This window comes from Salmo salar, chromosome 05 (assembly GCF_965601325.2).
Source record: "Salmo salar chromosome 05, fSalSal1, whole genome shotgun sequence".
In the NCBI taxonomy this organism is placed as follows: domain Eukaryota; kingdom Metazoa; phylum Chordata; class Actinopteri; order Salmoniformes; family Salmonidae; genus Salmo; species Salmo salar.
The window spans coordinates 6,512,501-6,535,280 of NC_138295.1; the positions used below are offsets into that span (position 1 = coordinate 6,512,501).

Consider the following 22,780-nt stretch of genomic DNA (forward strand, 5'->3'; position numbering starts at 1 on the left):
GAAGGTTCAGGAGGATTTAAGATGCCAAAGATGAAGATGCCCTCATTTGGAATCAAAGGATCTAAATTGGAGGGTCCAGATATTGATGTCAACCTACCAAAAGCTGACATTGACATCAAGGCTCCCAACGTTGACATTAAAGGTCCATCAATATCAGGACCAAACATCTCAATGCCCGATGTGGACTTCAATCTGAAAGGCCCAAAGGTGAAGGGACCAAAGATCTCAATGCCCGATGTGGACTTCAATCTGAAAGGCCCAAAGCTGAAGGGAGATGTGGATGTGTCAGTGCCAAAGCTTGAAGGAGACATCAAGTCTCCCAAAGTTGACATTGAAGGTCCATCAATATCAGGACCAAAGATCTCAATGCCCGATGTGGACTTCAATCTGAAAGGCCCAAAGGTGAAGGGAGATTTGGGTATGTCAGGAGACCTCAAAGCACCCAAAGTAGACATTGAAGGTCCAGATGTTGACATTGAAGGTTCAGGAGGATTTAAGATGCCAAAGATGAAGATGCCCTCATTTGGAATCAAAGGATCTAAATTGGAGGGTCCAGATATTGATGTCAACCTTCCAAAAGCTGACATTGACATCAAGGCTCCCAAAGTTGACATTAAAGGTCCCTCAATATCAGGACCAAAGGTCTCAATGCCCGATGTGGACTTCAATCTGAAAGGCCCAAAGGTGAAGGGAGATTTGGGTATGTCAGGAGACCTCAAAGCACCCAAAGTAGACATTGAAGGTCCAGATGTTGACATTGAAGGTTCAGGAGGATTTAAGATGCCAAAGATGAAGATGCCCTCATTTGGAATCAAAGGATCTAAATTGGAGGGTCCAGATATTGATGTCAACCTTCCAAAAGCTGACATTGACATCAAGGCTCCCAAAGTTGACATTAAAGGTCCCTCAATATCAGGACCAAAGGTCTCAATGCCCGATGTGGACTTCAATCTGAAAGGCCCAAAGGTGAAGGGAGATTTGGGTATGTCAGGAGACCTCAAAGCACCCAAAGTAGACATTGAAGGTCCGGATGTTGACATGGAAGGTTCAGGAGGATTTAAGATGCCAAAGATGAAGATGCCCTCATTTGGAATCAAAGGATCTAAATTGGAGGGTCCAGATATTGATGTCAACCTACCAAAAGCTGACATTGACATCAAGGCTCCCAACGTTGACATTAAAGGTCCATCAATATCAGGACCAAACATCTCAATGCCCGATGTGGACTTCAATCTGAAAGGCCCAAAGGTGAAGGGACCAAAGATCTCAATGCCCGATGTGGACTTCAATCTGAAAGGCCCAAAGCTGAAGGGAGATGTGGATGTGTCAGTGCCAAAGCTTGAAGGAGACATCAAGTCTCCCAAAGTTGACATTAAAGGTCCATCAATATCAGGACCAAAGATCTCAATGCCCGATGTGGACTTCAATCTGAAAGGCCCAAAGGTGAAGGGAGATTTGGGTATGTCAGGAGACCTCAAAGCACCAAAAGTAGGCATTGAAGGTCCAGATGTTGACATTGAAGGTTCAGGAGGATTTAAGATGCCAAAGATGAAGATGCCCTCATTTGGAATCAAAGGATCTAAATTGGAGGGTCCAGATATTGATGTCAACCTTCCAAAAGCTGACATTGACATCAAGGCTCCCAAAGTTGACATTAAAGGTCCCTCAATATCAGGACCAAAGGTCTCAATGCCCGATGTGGACTTCAATCTTAAAGGCCCAAAGGTGAAGGGAGATTTGGGTATGTCAGGAGACCTCAAAGCACCCAAAGTAGACATTGAAGGTCCGGATGTTGACATGGAAGGTTCAGGAGGATTTAAGATGCCAAAGATGAAGATGCCCTCATTTGGAATCAAAGGATCTAAATTGGAGGGTCCAGATATTGATGTCAACCTACCAAAAGCTGACATTGACATCAAGGCTCCCAACGTTGACATTAAAGGTCCATCAATATCAGGACCAAAGATCTCAATGCCCGATGTGGACTTCAATCTGAAAGGCCCAAAGGTGAAGGGAGATGTGGATGTGTCAGTGCCAAAGCTAGAAGGAGACATCAAGGCTCCCAAAGTTGACGTTAAAGGTCCATCAATATCAGGTCCAAAGATCTCAATGCCCGATGTGGACTTCAATCTGAAAGGCCCAAAGGTGAAGGGAGATTTGGGTATGTCAGGAGACCTCAAAGCACCAAAAGTAGGCATTGAAGGTCCAGATGTTGACATTGAAGGTTCAGGAAGATTTAAGATGCCAAAGATGAAGATGCCCTCATTTGGAATCAAAGGATCTAAATTGGAGGGTCCAGATATTGATGTCAACCTTCCAAAAGCTGACATTGACATCAAGGCTCCCAAAGTTGACATTAAAGGTCCCTCAATATCAGGACCAAAGGTCTCAATGCCCGATGTGGACTTCAATCTTAAAGGCCCAAAGGTGAAGGGAGATTTGGGTATGTCAGGAGACCTCAAAGCACCCAAAGTAGACATTGAAGGTCCGGATGTTGACATGGAAGGTTCAGGAGGATTTAAGATGCCAAAGATGAAGATGCCCTCATTTGGAATCAAAGGATCTAAATTGGAGGGTCCAGATATTGATGTCAACCTACCAAAAGCTGACATTGACATCAAGGCTCCCAACGTTGACATTAAAGGTCCATTAATATCAGGACCAAAGATCTCAATGCCCGATGTGGACTTCAATCTGAAAGGCCCAAAGGTGAAGGGACCAAAGATCTCAATGCCCGATGTGGACTTCAATCTGAAAGGCCCAAAGGTGAAGGGAGATGTGGATGTGTCAGTGCCAAAGCTTGAAGGAGACATCAAGTCTCCCAAAGTTGACATTAAAGGTCCATCAATATCAGGACCAAAGATCTCAATGCCCGATGTGGACTTCAATCTGAAAGGCCCAAAGGTGAAGGGAGATTTGGGTATGTCAGGAGACCTCAAAGCACCCAAAGTAGACATTGAAGGTCCAGATGTTGACATTGAAGGTTCAGGAGGATTTAAGATGCCAAAGATGAAGATGCCCTCATTTGGAATCAAAGGATCTAAATTGGAGGGTCCAGATATTGATGTCAACCTTCCAAAAGCTGACATTGACATCAAGGCTCCCAAAGTTGACATTAAAGGTCCCTCAATATCAGGACCAAAGGTCTCAATGCCCGATGTGGACTTCAATCTTAAAGGCCCAAAGGTGAAGGGAGATTTGGGTATGTCAGGAGACCTCAAAGCACCCAAAGTAGACATTGAAGGTCCGGATGTTGACATGGAAGGTTCAGGAGGATTTAAGATGCCAAAGATGAAGATGCCCTCATTTGGAATCAAAGGATCTAAATTGGAGGGTCCAGATATTGATGTCAACCTACCAAAAGCTGACATTGACATCAAGGCTCCCAACGTTGACATTAAAGGTCCATTAATATCAGGACCAAAGATCTCAATGCCCGATGTGGACTTCAATCTGAAAGGCCCAAAGGTGAAGGGACCAAAGATCTCAATGCCCGATGTGGACTTCAATCTGAAAGGCCCAAAGGTGAAGGGAGATGTGGATGTGTCAGTGCCAAAGCTTGAAGGAGACATCAAGTCTCCCAAAGTTGACATTAAAGGTCCATCAATATCAGGACCAAAGATCTCAATGCCCGATGTGGACTTCAATCTGAAAGGCCCAAAGGTGAAGGGAGATTTGGGTATGTCAGGAGACCTCAAAGCACCCAAAGTAGACATTGAAGGTCCAGATGTTGACATTGAAGGTTCAGGAGGATTTAAGATGCCAAAGATGAAGATGCCCTCATTTGGAATCAAAGGATCTAAATTGGAGGGTCCAGATATTGATGTCAACCTTCCAAAAGCTGACATTGACATCAAGGCTCCCAAAGTTGACATTAAAGGTCCCTCAATATCAGGACCAAAGGTCTCAATGCCCGATGTGGACTTCAATCTGAAAGGCCCAAAGGTGAAGGGAGATTTGGGTATGTCAGGAGACCTCAAAGCACCCAAAGTAGACATTGAAGGTCCAGATGTTGACATTGAAGGTTCAGGAGGATTTAAGATGCCAAAGATGAAGATGCCCTCATTTGGAATCAAAGGATCTAAATTGGAGGGTCCAGATATTGATGTCAACCTTCCAAAAGCTGACATTGACATCAAGGCTCCCAAAGTTGACATTAAAGGTCCCTCAATATCAGGACCAAAGGTCTCAATGCCCGATGTGGACTTCAATCTGAAAGGCCCAAAGGTGAAGGGAGATTTGGGTATGTCAGGAGACCTCAAAGCACCCAAAGTAGACATTGAAGGTCCGGATGTTGACATGGAAGGTTCAGGAGGATTTAAGATGCCAAAGATGAAGATGCCCTCATTTGGAATCAAAGGATCTAAATTGGAGGGTCCAGATATTGATGTCAACCTACCAAAAGCTGACATTGACATCAAGGCTCCCAACGTTGACATTAAAGGTCCATCAATATCAGGACCAAAGATCTCAATGCCCGATGTGGACTTCAATCTGAAAGGCCCAAAGGTGAAGGGAGATGTGGATGTGTCAGTGCCAAAGCTTGAAGGAGACATCAAGTCTCCCAAAGTTGACATTAAAGGTCCCTCAATATCAGGTCCAAAGATCTCAATGCCCGATGTGGACTTCAATCTGAAAGGCCCAAAGGTGAAGGGAGATTTGGGTATGTCAGGAGACCTCAAAGCACCCAAAGTAGACATTGAAGGTCCAGATGTTGACATTGAAGGTTCAGGAGGATTTAAGATGCCAAAGATGAAGATGCCCTCATTTGGAATCAAAGGATCTAAATTGGAGGGTCCAGATATTGATGTCAACCTTCCAAAAGCTGACATTGACATCAAGGCTCCCAAAGTTGACATTAAAGGTCCCTCAATATCAGGACCAAAGGTCTCAATGCCCGATGTGGACTTCAATCTGAAAGGCCCAAAGGTGAAGGGAGATTTGGGTATGTCAGGAGACCTCAAAGCACCCAAAGTAGACATTGAAGGACCAGATGTTGACATTGAAGGTTCAGGAGGATTTAAGATGCCAAAGATGAAGATGCCCTCATTTGGAATCAAAGGATCTAAATTGGAGGGTCCAGATATTGATGTCAACCTTCCAAAAGCTGACATTGACATCAAGGCTCCCAAAGTTGACATTAAAGGTCCCTCAATATCAGGACCAAAGGTCTCAATGCCCGATGTGGACTTCAATCTGAAAGGCCCAAAGGTGAAGGGAGATTTGGGTATGTCAGGAGACCTCAAAGCACCCAAAGTAGACATTGAAGGTCCGGATGTTGACATGGAAGGTTCAGGAGGATTTAAGATGCCAAAGATGAAGATGCCCTCATTTGGAATCAAAGGATCTAAATTGGAGGGTCCAGATATTGATGTTAACCTACCAAAAGCTGACATTGACATCAAGGCTCCCAACGTTGACATTAAAGGTCCATCAATATCAGGACCAAAGATCTCAATGCCCGATGTGGACTTCAATCTGAAAGGCCCAAAGGTGAAGGGACCAAAGATCTCAATGCCCGATGTGGACTTCAATCTGAAAGGCCCAAAGCTGAAGGGAGATGTGGATGTGTCAGTGCCAAAGCTAGAAGGAGACATCAAGTCTCCCAAAGTTGACATTAAAGGTCCATCAATATCAGGACCAAATATCTCAATGCCCGATGTAGACTTCAATCTTAAAGGCCCAAAGGTGAAGGGAGATTTGGGTATGTCAGGAGACCTCAAAGCACCCAAAGTAGGCATTGAAGGTCCAGATGTTGACATTGAAGGTTCAGGAGGATTTAAGATGCCAAAGATGAAGATGCCCTCATTTGGAATCAAAGGCTCTAAATTGGAGGGTCCAGATGTTGATGTCAACCTACCAAAAGCTGACATTGACATCAAAGTGCCAAAAGTTGACATTGAAGGTCCAGAACTTGACATTGAAGGCCCTGATGGTAAAATCAAAGGTCCGAAATTCAAGATGCCATCAGTGTCAGGACCAAAGATCTCAATGCCTGACATGGACTTCAATCTGAAAGGCCCGAAGATGAAGGGAGATATTGATATGTCAGGAGACTTCAAAGCACCCAAAGTAGACATTGAAGGACCAGATGTTGACATTGAAGGTTCAGGAGGATTTAAGATGCCAAAGATGAAGATGCCCTCATTTGGAATCAAAGGATCTAAATTGGAGGGTCCAGATATTGATGTCAACCTACCAAAAGCTGACATTGACATCAAGGCTCCTAAAGTTGATATTAAAGTTCCATCAATATCAGGACCAAAGATCCCAATGCCCGATGTGGACTTTAATATAAAAGGGCCGAAGGTGAAGGGAGAGGTGGACGTGTCATTGCCAAAGATCAAAGGAGACCTCAAAGCACCCAAAGTAGATATTGAAGGACCAGATGTTGACATTGAAGGTTCAGGTGGAATTAAAATGCCAAAGATAAAGATGCCGTCTATGTCTGGCCCCAAATTGTCAATGCCTGATGTTGATTTCAGTGTCAAAGGGCCAAAGTTCAAAGGGGGAGTTGAGGGAGAAATGAGTACACCCAAAGCTGAATTTGATGGATTGGATATCTCAGTAGAGAGTCCTGACATTGCACCAAAGAAGTCTAAGTTCAAAATGCCAAAGTTTGGATTCAAAGGGCCCAAAGTCAAGTCTCCTGAGGTTGATGTAAAGCTAGCAAAAGCCGATATCAATATCAAAGCACCGAAAGGTAGTCTTCCAGACCTTGACCTTGATATTGGGGCTACCAGCCCTAAAGTCAAAGGATCCAAATTCAAAATGCCTAAATTTGGATTCAAAAGCCCGAAGGTAGAGATACCAGATGTAGATATTAACCTTCCTAAAGCTGACATTGACTTCAAGGGACCCAGTGTCGATATTAAAGGTCCTCATATTGACATTGAAAGTCCTGATGGCAAAATCAAGGGCCCAAAAAACAAGATGCCAACAATATCAGGACCAAAGGTCTCCATGCCTGATGTGGATTTCAACCTAAAAGGTACAAAGATGAAAGGAGATATCAATATACCAGTCCCCAAGATCGAAGGAGACATCAAAGGTACAAACCTAGACATTGAAGGTCCAGATGGTAAAATCAAAGGGCCAAAATTCAAGATGCCATCTATTTCAGGACCAAACATCTCAATGCCTGACATGGACTTCAACCTGAAAGGTCCAAAGGTGAAGGGAGATTTTGATGTGTCAGGAGACCTCAAAGCACCCAAAGTAGGTGTTGAAGGTCCAGATGTTGACATTGAAGGTTCAGGAGGATTTAAGATGCCAAAGATGAAGATGCCCTCATTTGGATTCAAAGGACCAAAAGTTGAGGGAGATTTTGACGTCAATCTACCTACAGGCGACATTGACATTGAAGGTCCAGAAATTGACATTGAAGGTCCAGATGGTAAAATCAAAGGGCCAAAATTCAAGATGCCATCAATATCTGGACCAAAGATCTCTATGCCTGATGTGGACTTCAACCTGAAAGGTCCAAAGGTGAAAGGAGATGTCAATGTTTCAGTCCCCAAGATTGAAGGAGACATCAAAGGTCCAAACCTAGACATTGAAGGTCCAGATGGTAAAATCAAAGGGCCGAAATTCAAGATGCCATCAATATCAGGACCAAACATCTCAATGCCTGACATGGACTTCAACCTGAAAGGTCCAAAGGTGAAGGGAGATTTTGATATGTCAGGAGATCTCAAAGCACCCAAAGTAGGTGTTGAAGGTCCAGATGTTGACATTGAAGGTTCAGGAGGATTTAAGATGCCAAAGATGAAGATGCCCTCATTTGGATTCAAAGGACCAAAAGTTGAGGGAGATTTTGACGTCAATCTACCTACAGGCGACATTGACATTGAAGGTCCAGAAATTGACATTGAAGGTCCAGATGGTAAAATCAAAGGGCCAAAATTCAAGATGCCATCAATATCTGGACCAAAGATCTCTATGCCTGATGTGGACTTCAACCTGAAAGGTCCAAAGGTGAAAGGAGATGTCAATGTTTCAGTCCCCAAGATCGAAGGAGACATCAAAGTTCCAAACCTAGACATTGAAGGTCCAGATGGTAAAATCAAAGGGCCAAAATTCAAGATGCCATCAATATCAGGACCAAACATCTCAATGCCTGACATGGATTTCAACCTGAAAGGTTCAAAGGTGAAGGGAGATTTTGATATGTCAGGAGACCTCAAAGCACCCAAAGTAGGTGTTGAAGGTCCAGATGTTGACATTGAAGGTTCAGGAGGATTTAAGATGCCAAAGATGAAGATGCCTTCGTTTGGATTCAAAGGACCCAAACTTGAGGGTCCAGATATTGATGTCAACCTACCTAAAGCTGACATTGACATCAAGGCTCCCAAAATTGATATTAAAGGTCCGGAACTTGACATTGAAGGTCCAGATGGTAAAATCAAAGGGCCGAAATTCAAGATGCCATCCATATCAGGCCCAAACATCTCAATGCCTGACATGGACTTCAACCTGAAAGGTCCAAAGGTGAAGGGAGATTTGGATATGTCAGGAAACCTCAAAGGACCGAAAGTAGACATTGAAGGTCCAGATGTTGACATTGAAGGTTCAGGAGGATTTAAGATGCCAAAGATGAAGATGCCCTCATTTGGATTCAAAGGACCAAAAGTTGAGGGAGATTTTGACGTCAATCTACCTAAAGGCGACATTGACATTGAAGGTCCAGAAATTGACATTGAAGGTCCAGATGGTAAAATCAAAGGGCCAAAATTCAAGATGCCATCAATATCTGGACCAAAGATCTCTATGCCTGATGTGGACTTCAACCTTAAAGGTCCAAAGGTGAAAGGAGATGTCAATGTTTCAGTCCCCAAGATCGAAGGAGACATCAAAGGTCCAAACCTAGACATTGAAGGTCCAGATGGTAAAATCAAAGGGCCAAAATTCAAGATGCCATCAATATCAGGACCAAACATCTCAATGCCTGACATGGATTTCAACCTGAAAGGTCCAAAGGTGAAGGGAGATTTTGATATGTCAGGAGACCTCAAAGCACCCAAAGTAGGAATTGAAGGTCCAGACGTTGACATTGAAGGTTCAGGAGGATTTAAGATGCCAAAGATGAAGATGCCTTCGTTTGGATTCAAAGGACCCAAACTTGAGGGTCCAGATATTGATGTCAACCTACCTAAAGCTGACATTGACATCAAGGCTCCCAAAATTGATATTAAAGGTCCGGAACTTGACATTGAAGGTCCAGATGGTAAAATCAAAGGGCCGAAATTCAAGATGCCATCCATATCAGGCCCAAACATCTCAATGCCTGACATGGATTTCAACCTGAAAGGTCCAAAGGTGAAGGGAGATTTTGATATGTCAGGAGACCTCAAAGCACCCAAAGTAGGAATTGAAGGTCCAGATGTTGACATTGAAGGTTCAGGAGGATTTAAGATGCCAAAGATGAAGATGCCCTCATTTGGATTCAAAGGACCAAAAGTTGAGGGAGATTTTGACGTCAATCTACCTAAAGGCAACATTGACATTGAAGGTCCAGAAATTGACATTGAAGGTCCAGATGGTAAAATCAAAGGGCCAAAATTCAAGATGCCATCAATATCTGGACCAAAGATCTCTATGCCTGATGTGGACTTCAACCTGAAAGGTCCAAAGGTGAAAGGAGATGTCAATGTTTCAGTCCCCAAGATCGAAGGAGACATCAAAGGTCCAAACCTAGACATTGAAGGTCCAGATGGTAAAATCAAAGGGCCAAAATTCAAGATGCCATCAATATCAGGACCAAACATCTCAATGCCTGACATGGATTTCAACCTGAAAGGTCCAAAGGTGAAGGGAGATTTTGATATGTCAGGAGACCTCAAAGCACCCAAAGTAGGAATTGAAGGTCCAGATGTTGACATTGAAGGTTCAGGAGGATTTAAGATGCCAAAGATGAAGATGCCTTCGTTTGGATTCAAAGGACCCAAACTTGAGGGTCCAGATATTGATGTCAACCTACCTAAAGCTGACATTGACATCAAGGCTCCCAAAATGGATATTAAAGGTCCGGAACTTGACATTGAAGGTCCAGATGGTAAAATCAAAGGGCCGAAATTCAAGATGCCATCCATATCAGGCCCAAACATCTCAATGCCTGACATGGACTTCAACCTGAAAGGTCCAAAGGTGAAGGGAGATTTGGATATGTCAGGAAACCTCAAAGGACCGAAAGTAGACATTGAAGGTCCAGATGTTGACATTGAAGGTTCAGGAGGATTTAAGATGCCAAAGATGAAGATGCCCTCATTTGGATTCAAAGGACCAAAAGTTGAGGGAGATTTTGACGTCAATCTACCTAAAGGCGACATTGACATTGAAGGTCCAGAAATTGACATTGAAGGTCCAGATGGTAAAATCAAAGGGCCAAAATTCAAGATGCCATCAATATCTGGACCAAAGATCTCTATGCCTGATGTGGACTTCAACCTGAAAGGTCCAAAGGTGAAAGGAGATGTCAATGTTTCAGTCCCCAAGATCGAAGGTGACATCAAAGGTCCAAACCTAGACATTGAAGGTCCAGATGGTAAAATCAAAGGGCCAAAATTCAAGATGCCATCAATATCAGGACCAAACATCTCAATGCCTGACATGGATTTCAACCTGAAAGGTCCAAAGGTGAAGGGAGATTTTGATATGTCAGGAGACCTCAAAGCACCCAAAGTAGGAATTGAAGGTCCAGATGTTGACATTGAAGGTTCAGGAGGATTTAAGATGCCAAAGATGAAGATGCCTTCGTTTGGATTCAAAGGACCCAAACTTGAGGGTCCAGATATTGATGTCAACCTACCTAAAGCTGACATTGACATCAAGGCTCCCAAAATTGATATTAAAGGTCCGGAACTTGACATTGAAGGTCCAGATGGTAAAATCAAAGGGCCGAAATTCAAGATGCCATCAATATCAGGACCAAACATCTCAATGCCTGACATGGATTTCAACCTGAAAGGTCCAAAGGTGAAGGGAGATTTGGATATGTCAGGAAACCTCAAAGGACCAAAAGTAGACATTGAAGGTCCAGATGTTGACATTGAAGGTTCAGGAGGATTTAAGATGCCAAAGATGAAGATGCCCTCATTTGGATTCAAAGGACCAAAAGTTGAGGGAGATTTTGACGTCAATCTACCTAAAGGCAACATTGACATTGAAGGTCCAGAAATTGACATTGAAGGTCCAGATGGTAAAATCAAAGGGCCAAAATTCAAGATGCCATCAATATCTGGACCAAAGATCTCTATGCCTGATGTGGACTTCAACCTGAAAGGTCCAAAGGTGAAAGGAGATGTCAATGTTTCAGTCCCCAAGATCGAAGGAGACATCAAAGGTCCAAACCTAGACATTGAAGGTCCAGATGGTAAAATCAAAGGGCCAAAATTCAAGATGCCATCAATATCAGGACCAAACATCTCAATGCCTGACATGGATTTCAACCTGAAAGGTCCAAAGGTGAAGGGAGATTTTGATATGTCAGGAGACCTCAAAGCACCCAAAGTAGGAATTGAAGGTCCAGATGTTGACATTGAAGGTTCAGGAGGATTTAAGATGCCAAAGATGAAGATGCCTTCGTTTGGATTCAAAGGACCCAAACTTGAGGGTCCAGATATTGATGTCAACCTACCTAAAGCTGACATTGACATCAAGGCTCCCAAAATGGATATTAAAGGTCCGGAACTTGACATTGAAGGTCCAGATGGTAAAATCAAAGGGCCGAAATTCAAGATGCCATCCATATCAGGCCCAAACATCTCAATGCCTGACATGGACTTCAACCTGAAAGGTCCAAAGGTGAAGGGAGATTTGGATATGTCAGGAAACCTCAAAGGACCGAAAGTAGACATTGAAGGTCCAGATGTTGACATTGAAGGTTCAGGAGGATTTAAGATGCCAAAGATGAAGATGCCCTCATTTGGATTCAAAGGACCAAAAGTTGAGGGAGATTTTGACGTCAATCTACCTAAAGGCAACATTGACATTGAAGGTCCAGAAATTGACATTGAAGGTCCAGATGGTAAAATCAAAGGGCCAAAATTCAAGATGCCATCCATATCTGGACCAAAGATCTCTATGCCTGATGTGGACTTCAACCTGAAAGGTCCAAAGGTGAAAGGAGATGTCAATGTTTCAGTCCCCAAGATTGAAGGAGACATCAAAGGTCCAAACCTAGACATTGAAGGTCCAGATGGTAAAATCAAAGGGCCAAAATTCAAGATGCCATCAATATCAGGACCAAACATCTCAATGCCTGACATGGACTTCAACCTGAAAGGTCCAAAGGTGAAGGGAGATTTTGATATGTCAGGAGACCTCAAAGCACCCAAAGTAGGTGTTGAAGGTCCAGATGTTGACATTGAAGGTTCAGGAGGATTTAAGATGCCAAAGATGAAGATGCCTTCGTTTGGATTCAAAGGACCCAAACTTGAGGGTCCAGATATTGATGTCAACCTACCTAAAGCTGACATTGACATCAAGGCTCCCAAAATTGATATTAAAGGTCCGGAACTTGACATTGAAGGTCCAGATGGTAAAATCAAAGGGCCGAAATTCAAGATGCCATCCATATCAGGCCCAAACATCTCAATGCCTGACATGGACTTCAACCTGAAAGGTCCAAAGGTGAAGGGAGATTTGGATATGTCAGGAAACCTCAAAGGACCGAAAGTAGACATTGAAGGTCCAGATGTTGACATTGAAGGTTCAGGAGGATTTAAGATGCCAAAGATGAAGATGCCCTCATTTGGATTCAAAGGACCAAAAGTTGAGGGAGATTTTGACGTCAATCTACCTAAAGGCGACATTGACATTGAAGGTCCAGAAATTGACATTGAAGGTCCAGATGGTAAAATCAAAGGGCCAAAATTCAAGATGCCATCAATATCTGGACCAAAGATCTCTATGCCTGATGTGGACTTCAACCTGAAAGGTCCAAAGGTGAAAGGAGATGTCAATGTTTCAGTCCCCAAGATTGAAGGAGACATCAAAGGTCCAAACCTAGACATTGAAGGTCCAGATGGTAAAATCAAAGGGCCGAAATTCAAGATGCCATCGATATCTGGACCAAACATCTCAATGCCTGACATGGACTTCAACCTGAAAGGTCCAAAGGTGAAAGGAGATTTTGATATGTCAGGAGACCTCAAAGCACCCAAAGTAGGAATTGAAGGTCCAGATGTCGACATTGAAGGTTCAGGAGGATTTAAGATGCCAAAGATGAAGATGCCTTCATTTGGATTTAAAGGACCCACTCTTGAGGGTCCAGATATTGATGTCAACCTACCTAAAGCTGACATTGACATCAAGGCTCCCAAAATTGATATTAAAGGTCCAAAACTTGACATTGAAGGTCCAGATGGTAAAATCAAAGGGTCGAAATTCAAGATGCCATCCATATCAGGCCCAAACATCTCAATGCCTGACATGGACTTCAACCTGAAAGGTCCAAAGGTGAAAGGAGATTTTGATATGTCAGGAGACCTCAAAGCACCCAAAGTAGGCATTGAAGGTCCAGATGTTGACATTGAAGGTTCAGGAGGATTTAAGATGCCAAAGATGAAAATTCCATCATTCGGAATCAAAGGACCTAAACTGGAAGGTGCGGATGTTGATCTTAACCTACCCAAAGCTGATATTGACATCAAGGGACCGAGTTTTGACATTTCACGTCCAGATCTCAACATCAAAGGCCCTGATGCAAAGTTGTCCAGTGGATCCCTTGATATGGGAAGTCCCAGTTTCAGTATTGACAAACCAGATGTCAAGTTTCCAAAGTTCAAAGGTCCCACGTTTGGTATTAGGTCACCTGAAGTTGAAGGACCTGAACTGAATATTTCTCACGGAAAGATGGATGTGAAGGCACCTGTGGTTGACCTTAACCTAGGGGATGCAAATATCAAAGGACCTAAATTCAAGGCACCAAAGATCCATATGGGAGGCAAGAGCCCCAAATTAGATGTTAATTTGCCAGAGGGTGACAGTAGTCTAGAAGCCCCTGATGTTGACATTCATGTCAAAGGAAAGAAAGGTAAATTCAAACTACCCAAAATCAAAGGGAAAGCAAAGAAAGCTGATGTAGATATTGACCTTGAAACATCAGGTGTAGATTTAGATGTTGACTCTCCTGAGCTTCACCTGAAAGGAGCAAAAGTAAAGAAACCCTTCTTTGGAAAACTTCATTTCCCTGATGTGGAATTTGATGTAAAATCTCCCAAAGTTAAAGGCGATGGCTCTCTGTCTGGTGGCTTGTCATCTGGGAGCCTACAAGCCAATATTGAAGCACCAGATCTAAATATGCAAGTCCCAGATGTAAAAACTAAGTCTAACATAAAATTTCCAGGGATGAAAATCAGAGGGCCCCAGGTAAATGTACCTGATGTCGATGTAAATGTGAACAGGAAAAATCTGAAAGGAGAGGCAAGCCTTTCAGGAGATTTAAAAGGTCCTAAAATTGATATTGGAGGAGGGGGAGGAGGAGTAGATGTAGACTCAAATGTTTCAGGATACAGTGGACTACATTTCCCAGAGGGACATGTGTCATTCCCCAAAATCAATGTTCCAAAGTACCATGGACCAGAGATGGGAGAAGATGTTGATGCAGGAGCAAGAGCAGGGGCAGGGGCAGCAGTGCGGGGTGGAAAGATTGATGTGCAGGCTCCTTCGGTTAGTGGTAGTTCTCCGAGCCTGGAGCTGCACAGTGGTGAGAAAGTAAAGGTCAAGATGCCAAGGTTCGGTTTTGGCAAGTCAAAAGCAAAGGGAGGTAGTGCAGCGGATCTTAGCTTCCAGGGACCGGACGCAGAACTTAGAGCCGGTGGTAGTGGTGGCGTTAAGGGCTCCAAAGAGTTGAGTTTAAGTCATGGGGAGTTAGTAAGTGGCAAGTTGTCTGTAGAGGGAGGATCTGGGCATAGTGTGTCCCCTAAGAGCAAGTCAGCCTCACTGGATCTTTTTAAGAAATCAAGGCATCGGTCTTCCTCTGTGGCGAGTGACGAGGGAGATCTGGCTGTGTCTTCCCCCTCAAGTCACTTAAGTGCTGAGGGTGGCGACATCTCTGTAGATGTTGGGGGGGCCAAGGTGAAAGGAAAGAAGTTAAAGTTTGGCACCTTTGGTGGTTTTGGCTCAAAGTCAAAGGGCTCATATGAAGTGCGTCTGGGTGAAGGTAGTGAAGAGAGAGTTGAGGTAAGTGGAGGTGTATCTCTCCCCTCTAAAAAGTCTAGAATCTCTTCATCCTCCAGCAGCGACAGTGGGTCTAGAGGTGGTTTCCGTTTCCCAAAACTCGAGTTGTCTGTGTCACCAAAGAAATGATGAATTGTGAGGCTAATTATAAACTACTACCCAATTGTCTGTTCCATGTACACAACACCCCTATCTGCTCAAGTTTTTAAAACTTGACAGATGAGTTCACATCTCATCTCAATGTAACAATACATGTGTGTTATTCCCTTTGGACTTTCTTCACACATTTTACTTATTACATATGGGGTAGATGACATTGTTCAGACTACAATTTAACTGTAAATAAGATGAATCTGTATTGTAATATTAATTATTGTCTTTTGTACATAGTCAAAATTTATTGAACTTATTACCATCTTACCAAATTCATACCAATAGTGCCTCACATGTTTAGTCCAAGTGTTGCATTGCATTCTTTTAAAATGCATTTAGTTAAGATTAGGTGTGGTATTTTTGTATCCAGGGGGTCTATTGCACAAACATAGTTTAGATTCAATTGTTATTTTGAAGAAAAGTATGTTTATACACAGACAACAACTACGTTTTTATGTATGAAATAATTTACATTTGTTTTGAAGCTTTGGATATATAATCGTTGCAGAAGCATATTTACTCAACATAGAGCAGGGCCCTGTATAACATTCTATCAAGAGTGACAATGCTATTAGAGACCATCATTGAAAATAAAAGCAATGTTAATGTAAACTATAAACTCTATTAACAGCTGTTTTTAATCTTTGAGAGAGAGAATGTACTTCTTATTTTATTTTATTTTATTTTTTTTACATCCATTTGATTACTACAATTTGTCCCTTTTCGCTTCAACGCCTTTAATTTGAATTCTACTCAAATGGCAAAGTGGTCGAAATTGAAAAATAGTACAGCATATGCTGAAGAATCCATTTGTATTTTTTATTTTTTTTAAATTCTTTTACAATCAAGAGATGTAATGTAAAGAAACAGAATAACAGAAGCAAATCGTGTTTTTAATGAAGACATTGTATTACATTCAGGTGGATCACTCTCTCTCTCAATGTCTCTCCATTTCTCTCCCTCACTGTCTCACTCTTTCTCTCTCTCACTGTCTCACTTAATGCAAGTCTCTGGTGTTTGGTTATACTAAAGAAAATATATGACTATTATGAATAAAGAGTCACGCTGTATTTTTTGTTGTTGCACCTTTTATAGGTAAACAAATATCTGCAATGTTAATAACAGAGAACGAAAGCTGAAAATGTCCTCGCTTTTGTTTGATGGAGTTGGAGTTTTGAATACTATTTGGATCTATTGTGTTTCATTCTGCAAAATAAATCTAATAAACGGTTAAGATACCAATTGTCCCTGATTTATTTCATAACACCGTCTTCATCATCCTCGTCCCATACTTACCAATGATATTACACAACCTAATGTGTTTAGACATACAGCAAATATACAACATGTACTATCCCACATGAAGGACTAAGCTGTCAGGAAATCACACCGTGGGTCTTTAGGTTACCGGGGACATTCAGCCACACCCCGTGGGGCTTGGTCAAAAGTAGTACACTTTATAGGGAATAGGGATCCTATTGGGGCCTTTGAGAGGGTCTGTATGGAAAGAGCATGATCCATGGTGATAACTTAACGTTGAAAATGTTAACATTATTAATATGTGGCAAAGAGGAGTATGCAAGGTGGTGGTTAACTTATTGAGAAATAGCTATAAGGCCTGCATCCCCTATTCCCTACATAGTGCACTACTTTTGACCTGAGCCCTAAGGGCCCAGGTCAAAAGTAGTGCACTATATACAAATCAAATACATTTTACATGTGCCAAATACAACAGATGTAGATCTTACAGTGAAATGCTTACTTACAAGCCCCTAACCAACAATGCAGTTTTAAGAAAAAATAAGTGTTAAGAAAGTATTTACTAAATAAACTGAAATAATATAAAATAAATCATAGAAAAAATATGAAAATAGAAAACAAAAAGAATTAAAGAGCAACAATACTATAACAATAGCGAGGCTATATACTGGAGGTACCGGTACAGAGTCAATGTGCGGGGGCACAGGTTAGTCGAGGTAAATGAGGTAATATGTGCATGTAGGTAGATGTAAAGTGGCTGTGCATACTGCCCTACCAAGCAAAAAGGCAGTAACTGCTCATTTGTTCAAAAATGAGTTAATGTAGTTTTTGATGCATTAAATACATGCTTAATCATGTGGACAAGTATCCTGCCTCTATTGTATTGTGTTCTGGAGAAAATGGGGGTCATGTTATCAGTAACTACATAAAGTTACTGTTTAACCAAGGTAAATTAAAGTCATTTTTCTCAGTTCAACGCTATGAGTAGTTACTGCCTTTTTGCTTGGTAGGGCAGCATAGATAATAAACACAGAGTAGCAGCAGCATAAAAATGGCTACCCGGACTATGCAAATAGTCTGGGTTGCAATTTTATTAGCTATTCAGGAGTCTTATGGCTTGGGGGTAGAAGCTGTTAAGAAGCCTTTTGGACCTAGACTTGGCGCTCCGGTACTGCTTGCCGTGCGGTAGCAGAGAGAACATTTTCTGACTAGAGTGGCTGGAGCAATTTTTAGGGCCTTCCTCTGACACCGCCTGGTATAGAGGTCCTGGATGGCAGGAAGTATGGCCCCAGTGATGTACTGGGCCGTATGCACTACCCTCTGTTGTGCCTTGCAGTCGGAGGCCGAGCAGTTGCCATACCAGGCAGTGATGCAACCAGTCAGGATGCTCTCAATGGTGCAGCTGTAGAACTTTCTGATGATCTGAGGATCAATGCCAAATATTTTCAGTCTCCTGAGGGGGAAAAGGTGTTGTGGTGCCCTCTTCATGACTGTCTTGGTGTGTTCGGACCATGATAGTTCGTTGGAGATATGGACACCAAGGAACTTGAAGCTCTCAAACTGCTCCACTGCAGCGCCATCGATGAGAATGGGGGTGTGCTCGGCCCTCCTTTCCTGTAGTCCACGATCATCTCCTTTGTCTTGATCATGTTGAGAGAGAGGTTGTTATCCTGGCACCACACTGCCAGGTCTCTGACCTCCTCCCTATAGGCTGTCTCATCGTTGTCGGTGATCAGGCCTACCAATGTTGTGTCATCGGCAAACTTAATGATGGTGTTGGAGTCGTGCTTGGCCATGCAGTCGGTTGGTGAACAGGGAGTACAGGAGGGGCCCCTGTGCTGAGGATCAGCGTGGCAGATGTGTTGTTTCCTACCCTTACCACCTGGGAGCCGGCCCGTCAGGAAGTCCAGGATCCAGGTGGTGTTAATTACCAAGGTCCTCAGCTTATTGATGAGCTTTGAGGGCACTATGGTGTTGAACACTGAGCTGTAGTCAATGAATAGCATTCTCACTTAGGAGTTCCTTTTGTCCAGGTGGTAAAGGGCAGTGTGGAGTGCAATAGAGATTTGCGTCATCTGTGGATCTGTTTGGGTGGTAAGCAAATTGGAATGGGTCTAGGGATTCTGGGATAATGGTGTTGATGTGAGCCATGACCAACTTTTCAAAGCACTTCGTGGCTACATACGTGAGTGCTATGGGTCGGTAGTCATTTAGGCAGGTTACCTTGGTGTTCTTGGGCACAGGGACTATGGTGGTCTGCTTGAAATATATTGGTATTACAGACTCAGACAGGGAGAGGTTGAAAATGTCAGTGAAGACACTTGCCAGTTGGTCAGCACATGCTCGGAGTACACGTCCTGGTAGTCCGTCTGGCCCTGCGGCCCTGTGAATGTTGATCTGTTTAAAGGTCTTACATCGGCTACAGTAGGTGGTAGGGTGTTATTTGGGACACAGTAGAATGTAGTGTAGCCTACCATTGTGTTTTGGAAGTTTTCAGGAAGTCTTCCCTGTTCCTGGTTGTTTGAATGTAATTGTTGCTGAGGCAGCACAGAGGAAGGAACTCTTCAGGAAATTCCTTTAAAAAAAGAAAGTGCTCTTTTCCTCCAAAATATTTATCAGCTAAAGAGGAGGACATGGGGGAATAAAACAAAATGGAACCTTTCGTTGGAGACTTGTAGTAGTGCTGATTTAGAAGACTTAGAAGACTTACAGACTTACAGATATCAAATAGTCGGAATATAAGACCGTCTTGATGCAATAACCACCAGGATTCCTTTAACAGGTAAGAACTATGTTCTGTGTAGTGATGCTTGAGTTGCTGTAAGAGACTTTCTATAATTTAATCTAGGAACATTTGTCACTTATAATACTTTAAATCATTACCGTGTCTGACAGGAGCTCAAAGACACTCCCATTGCCCTATGTCCTTGCCTTGGCTTGGCCGTCCACAAATATTACTAAATGTCTTCCTATTGATTCAAGGAAAAACCTCAGCTGCAGGCTCAGACAGAAACGGTACATTAAATGTAATTTTCTCATAAATTTAGACCTGTCTCTCCTGACCTCCAGAGATTGAGCGTACCTCCCAAATGGAATCCTATTCCTGATATAGTGCACCACTTTAGACCAGAGACCTATTCCCTATATAGTGCACTACTTTAGACCAGAGACCTATTCCCTATATAGTGCACTACAGAGAGTATAATGACTCATTCGTGGAGAGGAAGCCTATTTTATAAACACATTTTTTTTTTTTTGAGACTCAATGTCAGGTGTTATTTCAAATAAATGTCAGAAGGATTTTTGAATTCAGATCACCATCAAACAACTATGCTCTTTACTAATTGGATGAGAGAGAGAGAAAGAGAGAGAGAGAGAGAGAGAGAGAGAGAGAGAGAGAGAGAGAGAGAGAGAGAGAGATGCTCATCTTAAAGGCAAGCTAACGGTTTAATATTTTCTTGTCTCATCAGTGTAACGGTCAACTGATGGCTCATAGCATATGAATAAGTCATTGAGGGTGGTGGGTACAGGAGCTGCAAATTCCTCCTTTTTGGTTGCCTATTTGGTTCACTACTTTTGACTAGGGCCCATAGGGCTCTCATCAAAAGTAGTGCACTATATAGGGAATAGGGTGCTGTTTGAGAAGCACGCAGCCTTTATATTCAGATAGAGCATGAGGCAGATGAGACAGATGATACACACTGCTGCTGCGTAATGAAATATACTGTCACCAGTCAGCAGGCTAGCTTCCCCTGTCAGCAGCTTGTATGAAGCCATTGTACTATGCTGGTGTCCAGTATTGTATACTGGAAATACCGTATACTTTAGGTAGCACTTTACAATAAGGTTTTAAAAATAACTAATTTATAAAAGGTACCTTGTTTTAAAGTGGTATACACCTTTAATAGTGTACAGTTGAAGTTGGAAGTTTACATACACTTAGGTTGGAGTCAATAAAACTCGTTTTTCAACCACTCCACAAATTTCTTATTAACAAACTATAGTTTTGGCAAGTCGGTTAGGACATCTACTTTGTGCATGACACAAGTAATATTTCCAACAGTTGTTTACAGACAGATTATTTCACTTATAAATCACTGTGTCACAATTCCAGTGGGTCAGATGTTTACATACACTAAGTTGACTGTGTCATTTTCTGAAAATTCCAGAAAATGATGTCATGGCTTTAGAAGCTTCTGATAGACTAATTGACATCATTTGAGTCAATTGGAGTTGTACCTGTGGATGTATTTCAAGGCCTATGCTTGGCATCATGGGAAACTCAAAAGAAATCAGCCAAGACCTCAGAAAACAAATTGAATTTCTCCACAAGCTGGTTCATCCTTGGGAGCAATTTTCAAATGCCTAAAGGTACCAAGTTCATCTGTACAAACAATAGTACGCAAGTATAAATACCATGGGACCACGCAGCCGTCATACCGCTCAGGAAGGAGACTCCTAGAGATTAACGTACTTTGGTGCGAAAAGTGCAAATCAATCCCAGAAGAACAGCAAAGGACCTTGTGAAGATGCTGGAGGAAACAGGTACAAAAGTATCTATATCCACAGTAAAACGAGTCCTATATTGACATAACCTGAAAGGCCGCTCAGCAAGGAAGAAGCCACTGCTCCAAAACCGCCATAAAAAAGCCAGACTACGGTATGCAACTGCACATGGGGACAAAGATCTTACTTTTTGGAGAAATGTCCTCCGGTCTGATGAAAAAAAAATAGAACTGTTTGTCCATAATGACCATTGTTATGTTTGGAGGAAAAAGGGGGAGGCTTGCAAGCCGAAGAACACCTTCCCAACCGTGAAGCACAGGGGTGGCAGCATCATGTTGTGGGGGTGCTTTGCTGCAGGAGGGACTGGTGCACTTCACAAAATAGATGGCATCATGGGGGAGGAAAATTTTGTGGATATATTGAAGCAAAATCTCAAGACATCAGTCAGGAAGTTAAAGCTTGGTCGCAAATGGGTCTTCCAAATGGACAATGACCCCAAGCATACTTCCAAAGTTGTGGCAAAATGGCTTAATGACAACAAGTGAAAGTATTGGAGTGGCCATCACAAAGCCCTGACCTCAATCCTATAGAAAATCTGTGGGCAGAACTGAAAAAGTGTGTGCCAGCAAGGAGGCCTACAAACCTGACTCAGTTACACCAGCTCTGTCAGGGCGAATGGGCCAAAATTCACCCAACTTATTGTGGGAAGCTTGTGGAAGGCTACCCAAAACGTTTGACCCAAGTTAAACAATTTAAAAGCATTGCTATCAAATACTAATTGAGTGTATGTGAACTTCTGACCCACTGGGAATGTGATGAAGAAGTAAAAACTGAAATAAATAATTCTCTCTACTATTATTCTGACATTGCACATTCTTAAAATAAAATGGTGATCCTGACCTAAGACAGGGAATTTTTACTAGGATTATGTCACGTTCGTTATAATGAGTGGACCAAAGCGCAGCGTAAGTAGAGTTCCACATATTTATTGAGGTGAAACATCAAACAACAAATAACTAAACGAATGTGCAGTTCTTAGCGCACGTAGCACTAAACAAAAACAATATCCCACAACACAGGTGGGAAAAGGACCACACTAAGTATGATCCCCAATTAGAGGCAACGATCATCAGCTGCCTCCAATTGGGAACCATACTCACACCAACATAGAAATGAAAGACTAGAACACCCCCTAGTCACGCCCTGACCTAAAACACCATAGAGAACCCCGAGGGCTCTCTATGGTCAGGGCGTGACAGATTAAATGTCAGGAATTGTGAAAAACTGAGTTTAAATGTAATTGGCTAAGGTGCATGTAAACTTCCGACTTCAACTGTATCTAGCACACATATAATGACAACTACCCATAATGACTACAGTTCACACAATGAATCATGGGGTAAACGATTTATGATTTCTCCACTGCCATCTCTATGTATGTGTTATACAATCTATGCAATATCAAGGTACTAATATATACAGTATGTTGACAAGGTAATGATATATACAGTATGTTGACAAGGTACTAATATATACAGTATGTTAATAAGGTACTAATATATACAGTATGTTAATAAGGTATTAATATATAGAGTAATTTGACAAGACATTAACATACAGTGCTTTGAAAAGGTGTGACTGTCTGTGTCAAAATCAACCACATACAATGCTTAAAAATGCT

At 42.3% G+C, this 22,780-nt stretch overlaps 1 protein-coding gene across 4 annotated transcripts in view; it reads left to right on the plus strand.

Moving 5' to 3' along the window:
* The window catches only part of LOC106604153 (neuroblast differentiation-associated protein AHNAK), a 45,184-nt gene extending 28,609 nt beyond the window's left edge, over window positions 1-16,575 (plus strand). For 2 of the 4 annotated variants that reach the window (XM_082975008.1, XM_082975007.1), the window contains exons 6-7: window positions 1-1,024; window positions 1,502-16,575. The exon at window positions 1-1,024 is cut by the window's left edge and continues 2,172 nt beyond it. In XM_082975008.1, coding sequence (XP_082831134.1) covers window positions 1-1,024; window positions 1,502-15,309 — 14,832 coding nt within the window. In that variant the 3' untranslated portion in view covers window positions 15,310-16,575. The remainder of the gene's footprint in view (window positions 1,025-1,501) is intronic. The other 2 variants (XM_082975009.1, XM_082975010.1) reach the window with 2 other exon arrangements.
* The last annotated feature ends 6,205 nt before the right edge of the window (window positions 16,576-22,780 follow it).